This window comes from Rhinichthys klamathensis, unplaced genomic scaffold, assembly GCF_029890125.1.
Source record: "Rhinichthys klamathensis goyatoka isolate OS25496 unplaced genomic scaffold, OSU_Roscu_1.1 h1tg001043l_1, whole genome shotgun sequence".
Classification (NCBI taxonomy): Eukaryota; Metazoa; Chordata; class Actinopteri; order Cypriniformes; family Leuciscidae; genus Rhinichthys; species Rhinichthys klamathensis.
In genome coordinates this window covers 35,498-45,586 of record NW_026607318.1, presented here as the reverse complement: position 1 = coordinate 45,586, position 10,089 = coordinate 35,498, and the positions used below count along the sequence as shown (strand labels likewise).

General features: G+C 36.4%; 1 protein-coding gene across 3 annotated transcripts; it reads right to left on the bottom strand.

The window, feature by feature from the left end:
• Window positions 1-490: 490 nt before the first annotated feature.
• On the bottom strand, window positions 491-9,412 carry olfml2bb (olfactomedin-like 2Bb). 3 transcript variants are annotated; one of them, XM_056244671.1, is made up of 8 exons: window positions 8,902-9,412; window positions 8,330-8,596; window positions 8,033-8,140; window positions 7,470-7,631; window positions 6,857-7,046; window positions 2,682-3,131; window positions 2,396-2,572; window positions 491-1,398 (listed from the first exon to the last, which is right to left on the bottom strand). In XM_056244671.1, exons 1-8 carry the CDS (start codon window positions 9,043-9,045, stop codon window positions 800-802), a joined length of 2,097 nt encoding a protein of 698 aa, XP_056100646.1. In that variant the 5' UTR covers window positions 9,046-9,412; the 3' UTR covers window positions 491-799. The 3 variants fall into 3 exon arrangements, with proteins under 3 accessions (XP_056100646.1, XP_056100647.1, XP_056100645.1); XM_056244672.1 differs by having other exon boundaries at window positions 2,682-3,128; XM_056244670.1 differs by having other exon boundaries at window positions 6,857-7,049; window positions 7,473-7,631.
• Window positions 9,413-10,089: the final 677 nt, after the last annotated feature.

Sequence of the window (10,089 nt, the reverse complement as noted above, 5' to 3'; positions counted from 1 at the left end):
TAGCGTGCCAACACTAGTAATTTGTAATGGTGATATTTATCAATTCCACAAGGTGCTGTTTAGCCCCTTCCTCTTTCACAGCTGGTTTTCCTAGGAATTTCTCAGAGGAAAGGGGAGATTACAGTAGAGCTTGCGGACTCTCGTAACATACAGATGTAGCCTATACTAAAGTAGTATCAGCCAATCCTTGAGATCAATGTGAAATCAAAATCTGTATTTAATGCACATTCCTAGTCTTTTAGTGCAAAATTAATCAGTGCATGTTATTCAAAGTTAAAAATGTTTGATTGATAAAAATGTCATATTCTCCTTTCCAGCCACCTGCTAAACAAAAACCTTCTTTGACGATCCAATTTCAGATGAAAATCTTTGTCTCATTATGTTTCACTCAAAAATACACCATATTATGGAAGTTTAATGGGTTGCTTGAGAATGACGTTTCATGTTGACCTTAAAATAACTTTAGACTGAGGTAATGACACTTCACAAGTTTAGAAGAGCTTGCTATAAAGTTTATTTTAAATTACATTATATACAACATACATGTACACTTCAAGAAAGCAGTGAGAACCTTGTCACGAATTGCTCAATAATATTTGTGTACCCCTTTGAGAATAAGAAACATCCTTTGAAAAGCAAATACAAAAGACATGCAACAGACCAAAAAAAAGATACGATGAAATATTCATAAAAATATTTGTCATGTAGACTGATCTACAACCCACTTAAGACACAATCATTTGACTATTTTACACAGAAAGTGCTGCACACAGTACCTTAATAAAGTGTTAAATTACTGTTAATAAGCAAATACTACATTGTAAGTCACTTGATGGCCGTTGTCCCATGCATAAAGCATACGTTCCTTAGGGTTGTAGTCGATTTGTGTGGTGTAGCTGTAATTGTTTATAAAAGGGAGACGGGGAATCATCTGGGTGTGTGTGTGCGTGTCGAACGCGTAGGAAATATTGGCATGCGTGCGCTCGAAACTGTCAACGGCGTACAGAACGCCGCAGATGACGAAGCAGTTTCCATAGTAGTTCCTCCTCAGGCCCGTCCTCCAGCTCTTCACTTTCTGTAAGTCAGAGGGTTGAAGCTTGCTTAGGATGATCACTTCCTGGTGAAACCCCTCTTCGTCCAGAGCTGGGTACACTAACCATAACCCGCTCTCGTCCACACTAAAGTTAATGTCTGAATGTCCTCCCCAACCCCAGGGGGCCTCCTCCTCCTCTAATACTGCGTCATGAAGGGTGGTCCAGGCTGCTACGTACCGGAGACGAAGATCAAACCTGATTATATCACGAGAAAAAGCTCTATTGTAGAAGAAAGAGCCACCGTAGACGACATGGCCGGTGCCAATCCAGTTATAAGGGAGTTTGTAGGAGTTGCTAAACTGCCCTGTGAGAAAAAGAAGAGAAACAAATGTCATATATCTTGCAGGGGTCGATCATGATCCTGTTGCAAGGGACCCCCTTCGTAAAATATAAAGGCAGCTGTATATTTGCATGTATAAAGAATCATTTGTCCTATGTGAGAAAAGAAAGTATGATATTGTGATATGTTGTCTTCAAAATTGAATAATTGGCTTTTTATAATATTGTAACTGTACTACTGTAGCTGAAATGATTAATAAGATATTATCTGTAAGATGTACTTTTTTTTGGTACTTTTACCATACATTTTTTGTAGTACTACTAAAGTAATGTTAAATTACTTTATAAATTACGTTTACTGTATTACAATGTATAAATGTGAAGAGAAAAAGTTTCAATCTAAAAAATCTAAATAAGGGTGAGTACGTTTTTTTTATATGTTTTTTTAATATTAAGTCTCTTATGCTCACCAAGGCTGCAATTATTTGACAAAAATACATTAAAAACAGCAATATTGTGAAATATTATTTCAATTTGAAATAACTGTTTTATATTTTAATATATTTCAAAATGTAATGTATTCATAAATTCATTCTAATATGCTGATTTGGTGCTCAAGAAACATTTCTAATTATCATCAATGTTGAAAACTGCTTATTATTTTTATTGTGGAAACCGTGATACTTTTTGTCAGGACTCTTAGATGAATAGAAAGTTCAAAAGAACAGTGTTTATTTAAAAACAGAATTTTTTGTAACATTATAAATGTCTTTACTGTCACTTTTGATCAATTTAATGAGTCCTTTCTGAATAAAAGTATTCATTTCTTTAAAAAATGCTCTAACCTAAAGCTTTTAAACAGTAGTGTAGGCTATATGCAAATTTGTTATTATTTTGTACAGTTATGGTTCCAACCAGTCCAGTTCCAATCAAACCATAAAAATAATCTTTTTTTTAATTTACACTGTCCGAAAATATACAGTACAGTATGTTTCAAATGGCCATTTTAAAGTCATATGTACCTTGTTTAAAGGTGTCCATATCACGGAATTCCAGAAGCTGGTTCCCAGAGTAGTAGTCGGTCACATAAATAACTTTTCCATTGCCTTTTGGGTCTTTCATCCAGGCACCTTCATTTTTACCATATGTGTTGTGTGTAACAGGATCAGCAATGCTTGCTAATGTGTCCTTGCAGATCCCTGTCAACGATAAAAACAGATGGGAAGAATCTATATATCACAGATAATACAGCCCCTCTAAACTCTTTTAGTTAATAATCATCAAAGCGGGATCTAGATTCAAGCTTACCTTGTTCTTTGGTCTTCTTTGGGGGTTGTGTGCTTGTCTGAGTCGTAGCTTCATCCCAACTAAGTTTGGACTTCTTTGTGGGTGCTGTAACACTGGCCAGCTGTTTTGGAACTGCAAGAGGAGTTGCAATGCTTGTTGTATTAGTGCTTGGTGTCGTTGTGGTAGTTAAAGTCACCGCGGTTGGCAGGATTGCCCTTGCTGTTGTAATTGTGCCTGACTTCTTGGCTTTTACAGTCTCTCCTTTAGTTTGCTTTGTCACATTTGGCATGTTTGCAGCAGAAGGGTCTCCGTTCTGTGGGTTGAGGTTCATTGAGGGTGTCTGGGTCACTGCTGCAGGAGTTCCAGGTCTTGTCACAGATGCAGATGGCTCTTTCTTATGGAGCTCGTCCTCAATTATTAAATCCACAGAGCCATCGCCACTTACAACCTCATGTGGTGCTGTGGCAACTACTGAGAGAAGAAACATAAAATGCTTAAGTTGAACTTGTTAGTGAAATTTCACCTGTAGTCTGAAAATAATGGGTCTTACACAGTGCCTAATTTGGAAATGAATAATTGCCGGATCAAAAACAGCAATGAAAAGGCTCTGTGACTGACACTGACCATACATACAACTTACAAGTAGTACAAGACCATACAAGTTTTCCTGGAATGTATCATGTACTAAATGGTGATCTCACAACTATAAGAGCATCATATCTTTCTGCATGGCCCTAATTACATGTATATAGCTATGCTGAGACCAAATATTATTCCGTTGATCTGTGATATTCTCTCTCACTTTTGACGTTATTGCCTTTCATTACATCGATTTCTGAATATGACTGATCTAACTCCCATTGCATGTGTCTCCCACTATCCTGATTAGTATTAGCAGTTCCATCTTCGGGATCTCTTTTGATCAGAAACACCATCAGCTTTGCTCGTGGATTTGGAAAATGAAAATATGCTTGACTGTATTTTTGACATTTTGGCGATATTTAATACATACACACTCTCCAAACGTTACACTACACTCCAAAATGTACGCTTTATTGCGCTCAAAACAGTAAAGAAGTAAGCACCAACCAATGAGAGTGATTTTGAACTTAAAAAAAGCTGATTCGTCAAAAAAATATATGCTGCGGTGCAATAGTAAAACATAACCTCAAAATACATCTGCATAATCCAACGCTGACTCTGTCTCTCACATCACCATGTAATGCACTTGTTAATGCTGGATCGTTTAAAAACAAGGAATGCAAAAATCCTAAATCTGACACTTTCCAAATGTCTGTCCAACCTCATGGAGCAAAAGTCTCTCTCCACCGACACATTTTACGGAGCCCCTTAAAGGGGTCATCGGCTGCAAAATTCACTTTTATATGGTGTTTGCATATAAATGTGTCTTTGCACAACCACCATACAATGAAAAAAATCCATTCACTCCTTTTTTTTTAATCCTCAAAAAGCCTAAACACTCTCAATAATCAAGCCGTTTGGATTTTCTGAGCAATATGATGTCATATTGCTCTTGCTCCGCCCATGACCACTGACGGACTGTCCCGTATTAGCATATTTCCGTTGCTCATTATCATTTAAAGAGACATGCACTGAAACGGGTTGCTGTGAACAGAGCTGTTTTTGAGGAGGTAAAAAAGGTGTTGTTTTACACAACCATTGAGGAATTTTAACCAAAGTATGTTACAAACTTTACATGAAGACCCTAAAGAATCATACCAACTTGTGAAAAATGGGCATCCGATGACCCCTTTAAGGGATGTGGTGGTGGAAAAAATTTGGGATAGGAGATTTATTTTATTTCTTTTTTTATCTTTTGCGTTCCCTCATAAAACTTTTGTGTTCCCACAATAAACGTTATGTTCCCTCACAAAGATATTCTGTTCCCCCGAGAAACTTTGTTCCCTCGCAAAACTTTTGCGCTCACTCACAAAGATATTTGCATTCCCTCACAAAGATATTTGCGTTCCCACGCAAAAACTGTTATGAGCTTGGACAGACACTTCCTGTTTAATGTCCCGCTGGCAGTGTTTCAGAGCTCCGTACGTTAACAATGAAGCGTTTCATAGAGTTTGAACTTGGATAATAGAAGATGTATATTATCAACAAATATAAAGAAATGTGGTCAGTGAGTGCTTAGTAAAGTTGGCAGTAAAGTTGGCAATATATTCACAGATTCGAACTTCCCAGATCAATATTCGTGAGCAAAACGTTTTTAAAACACAAATGACACCCATTTACAATCATAGTAACGTAGACAACGAGCTACAGTACAACCCAATATTTTTCAAAACGAGCTTTATAACACAAATTTGTCTCTAAGCAGGCGGTTGAGAGACAAGTCCGAATAAGGGACCGTCTGCAAAGTGCAAAACCCCTTTGCACATTTTATATTATGAAAAATATTCAATAATTTCACTGTGACACACTGTACTGTCATCAAATTCAGTTCACACATCACTGCTCTCCTGCTGGTCATACTACAACACTTAGTTTGATAAAAAATGCATAATTCTTATGATTATTTATTATGAAACAAAATCACCGTTATTAGAAAACATATTCAATAACTTCACACTGTTATACAGTGTAATGCCATCAAATTCAGTAAGCAATTATCATGCAAAAGCTATGGTTGTAACTAGTATGTTAGCTGCGTACCAAATTTGTGTAAAGAATAGGCCTACTTATTTTTTATGTGCCATTACTTGCCAAACTAAGTGTTGTAGTTTGACCAGTGGGAGACCATTGATGTGTAAACTGAATTTGGTGACACTACAGTGTGTAACATTGAAGTTAATGACTATTTTTGTAGTCACTTTTTTGGGGGTATATTGCACCAGAAGGTCTCTCAGCCGCCTGCTCATAGAGATCAATTTATATATTAAAAGCTCGTTTTGAGAAAAATTGGTCTGTAGCTCGTTGTCTACATTACTATGATTGTAAATAGGTGTCATTTGTGTTAAATATTGACGAACTTCTCACGAATATTGATCCGGGAAGTTCGAATCTGTGAATATATTGCCAAATTCACTGAACTTCTTGAGTTAAGCACTGACCGCATTTCTTTATATTTGAGTCCAAGTTCAAACACTATGAAACGCTTCATTGTTACCGTACGGAGCTCTGAAACACTGCCAGCGGGACATTAAACAGGAAGTGTCTGTCCGAGCTCACAACAGTTTTTGCGTGGGAACGCAAATATCTTTGCGAGGGAACGCAAAAGTTTTGCGAGGGAACGCAAAAGATTAAAAAAAAAGTCTCCCATCCCAAATTCTTTCCACCACCACGTCCCTTTAGGGGCTCCTTACATTTCTTATGCATTTACACTGCCATTTAAAACTTTCTTCAGCAAGGACACATTAAATTGATCAAAAGTGACTGTTTTCAACATTGATGATAATAATAATTGATAAAAAATGTTTCTTGAGCACCAAATCAGCATAAGTATGATTTCTGAAGGATCATGTGACACTGAAGATTTTAAAATATACTAAAATAGAAAACAATTATTTTTAATTGTAGTAATGTTTCACAATATTACTGTTTTACTGTATTTTTTATCAAATAAATGCAGCCCTGCTGAGCATAAAGAGACTTATAAAAACAGTGACCTCAAACTTTTGAATGGTAGTTTATTTATATGCATAAATATTTTGCAATAAATGAATAGTTGTATATTGTTTTAATTTGATTACATCATTTGCAGTAATTCATTGCCTCATAGAAGACATTAAGTACACATTAAGTTTTTTTTTTCTTCAGATTTTCATATACCTTTGTTTTACATTGAATTTTGTAATGTTGTGATTCATTTCAAAACTGGTTGGTTTAGTTCATGGTTTAGAACTCATTACTGAAGTGTTTTTTGAAAACCCTATGGATAAAATAAATAGGGAAAGTAGTACTTCTGGAAACAAGGTTGCTGTTAAAATAATGTGGGGGGTCACTATGTAATGCTAATGAGTGATTATCAGTGTTGAACTTTCATTTAGCTTCTTGTTGAAACACAAGAACTTCTTGTTGTTCCTTCTTAGTTTTTTTCCTCAGTTGCTAATATCTTTGATCAACGTAGGAGCTGCAACTTGAGGTCCCAGTGTAACAGCATACATTTTTAAAATGGATATAATAAAGTAAAAAATTCTGGTGAGTAAAATGAGAGGTTGGACACTCACTGTGCTCTTCCCCCTCACTCTCCTCCATCGTGTTGGCTTTGTAGAAGGTCATGCTTCTGATGGCCATGCCATTGGGACCAGCTTTGGTCTTCACAGGTTTATGTGGCTCCTCCTGATCCCCAGAGTTGCTTCTCTTCAGCACAGGCTTGCTGGGGCCCTGATTCCCAACAAACTTCTCCTCATATTTCCTCTGCTCAGGAACAGTGAAATTGTCAGTTAAATTATTATCTTCACAAATGTATGTAATTATCACTGCATCAAATAAGCAGCATTAATTGTCTCTTTCCAAGCCGCCCATTTTTGTGTGGCTGCATAAATCTCCTGGATGAGATGGGGGAATTTGTGGTGTATTAATGACTTGAGCATGCTGTGGGAAAGTAGTATGGCTGTAATCGACTATTTTCTCTACTGACATGTCTTCAAGCTCACAGTAAATTCAACCACTGTTTCCACTGGGCAGGGTTTAGTACTGGTGGCTTTGCCCTTTGCATGAATTTTATAAATGACATTTGCAGTGTGTATTCGTTACATGTTGGCAGTTGCCATCTATGTGAAGTGAGACAAATATTAAGGCATTTGTAATGGATTGTGCTAGTGTGTCCTGTATCTGTACCACGGTGTGAGCAAACGCAGCGGCCACATTCTTCTGCAGCGAGGGCTCCAGCACACTGAGACGCTTCTTCTTCTCTTGCCGCTGGTTGGAGCGAGGCCCCTTCCCCTGCGCTTTTTCACTTTTCACGCTCACTTTATCCTTTGTCAAGTTTCCGGAAAACGACTGTAGGGAGAATGTAAACACAATAGTCCATGGGTGGCAGTTCCGCCTAAACCACCTGAACTCAATTCCCCTTTGTCCAGTGGCAACATTTGAAAGGACACAGTGATTTCTGTTGCCATGGTAATACTGAATAGTGCACAGAAGCAACATTGTTGTTTTAGGGAACAGTATGATTGAAAATAAATAATGTGACAACCTGTTCTTGTTCTTAATGTACCATGACTGGATAGGTCTGCTAATATGGTAAAGGAAGCTTAACTTTTTTTCCCTTTTACTAACACAACACTTTTTTTACTAATAAAAAAAGTTATGGCCCCCACAGCAGGTAATTAATTTATTGATTTATCATTGAGTGTGTAAAATATTAATAAATGTAATGTACTATATATATAACTCACTACTTTCTCAATATTATCAACCCGTTCCAGAAGTTTTGTTGTGACGGAGTGAAGCTTTAATAAGTCCATCCCATAAAATGCTCCTTCTAGCAGGTCCATTATGGTTGAAAGCTGAAACATTTAAAATGAAGAGTTTAGAGGGTTAATATAAGTTATTTATAATACTCATTTATTTAAGTCTAAAACAAGTCATCAGAAGAAATAGGATAAGTCTGGTTTTAAAACTGATCCAGTATTATTAGGGACCATCTATTAAAACCAGTGCAGTTGTTTTTTGTTGTGATGGATGATTCCCTTTACCTTGATATCGTCCCGCCCGGCGTCTTGCAGCTTCTTAAACCTGAAGTCTCCCTCACAGGGGTTCAGGGCGGACGGAGGGGCGATGCAGGCACACTTCTGGCAGCTGGGTCCTGCAGTGACTGTCTCCACTGTGTAGAAGTCCTCAGGCTTGGCATGACCTTCTTCAATGCGCTTGCATGCGCTCCTGCTCAGAGGCCTTACTACACACTTACACCGACAGTCTGAGCCCTCAGAGAGAGTCTTCACCTTATCATAGTCCCCAATGAGCTATTAGAGTCAAGAATGGAATCATTATTATTTACAAAGTATAAATAAAAACAAAACCCTTATTAACCCTAATTAAAGTTTTCAAATATTTCAAAATAGTGCTTTATAGATTATATTATGTACATATGACTTGCATGACATATATATTATATCATGTAGATACATAAATTGGTAATGCAAATTCTTTAATAATATAATACAATTATTGTTAATATTATTATTAATGTAAAATACACTCACTAACTATCATACAGTATGTTCATGTAATCATTTGATTTTTAAAAATGTAGATGTAGAAAAATTACCTGTGTTAAGATGTTTTCCTGATTGTCCATTTCATCTTCTAGAGTTGCACGGTTTTCTATATTGTCAGCAGTCTGTTGCTCCGTCACACTTGCACGTGTAAAACAAAACGTGCCACAGCAAAAAATCAAAAACAATAATTCCATTATAAAAATTCTTCAGACAAGAAGAGCTGCTAAAGCAATTTTAGTAAGATGTCAAGGTGAAGTATTTTCTTTGTCTGTTCGTCCAAGAAAAAATGCAATTATTCTTCATGTAATCTATGCATCAATGGTCCATTAATTAATGAAGATGTAAAAAGTGCCCCTGGTGACGTCAAAAGGGTCCTTGGTTTGGTGAAAGCAGATGCTTATGGTTTTTACAGACAGAAAGAAGACCTTCAGTGTGTTGGATAGCCAGTGATGAATGGATATTTGAAAGGTTTGCTGTATGAACAGAAGTCAGTGGGCAGGAACCTAAAGCAGTGTTTGAAGACAGGGAGGAGTTCTGCCATTGGATCAATGACCCAAACTTTTTACTGCTCTACAATAAATAAACGCAAAAAACTAAAGAAAAAAACAAAACAAAACAGTACAGATATAAATAATTTAAAATGCCCAATAGCATGTTCATGGTAAAAGTATTCAAAAGCATTTCACTGTGGAAATTAATTATGTCTTAATTATGAAATAATTCTCTAGAGGTTTTAGATATTGTCCAGTTGTTTATGAGTCAAAAAACATCTATCTATTTTTGAAAGACATCATGATTTACAGACAGAAAGTCTCCAAATACCAATGAAGCTGCATCTGAAGTAGAGCGTTTACGCCATCTACTGCCATTTAGACGAATTGCAAGGTATCAAAACAAATGGGAAAATGTTATTGTGCAAATTACCTGTGTGACAATATTATTATTAAACTACTTGGTTATTTTAACTTTGGGTAATATGTTTATTTTTCAAAATGAAAAAAGTGTTCAAAATATTAAGCAAAAATCCATTTGATATATTTATGATATTATCAAAAAAGATGCAGGTATCCCTCCTTATCCAATGAATGACTATAAAACAGTATATGCAACTAATGATTTATTTGAAATCTCCCCTCCATATCACTCTCACTCATTTACTCATTCTTACACACACATGCGCAATGCACACACTTGAATTAGGGGGATATAGACTGTCCTAAAGTGAACTGTCCTGAATT

Coding starts and splice junctions, on each gene's coding strand:
- olfml2bb (XM_056244671.1), bottom strand. CDS start 9,045: ATGGAATTATTGTTTTTGATTTTTTGCTGTGGCACGTTTTGTTTTACA. Junction 8,597..8,901: donor AGGAAAACATCTTAACACAG/GTAATTTTTCTA, acceptor TGACTCTAATAG/CTCATTGGGGACTATGATAA. Junction 7,632..8,032: donor GGGTTGATAATATTGAGAAA/GTAGTGAGTTAT, acceptor TTCTCCCTACAG/TCGTTTTCCGGAAACTTGAC.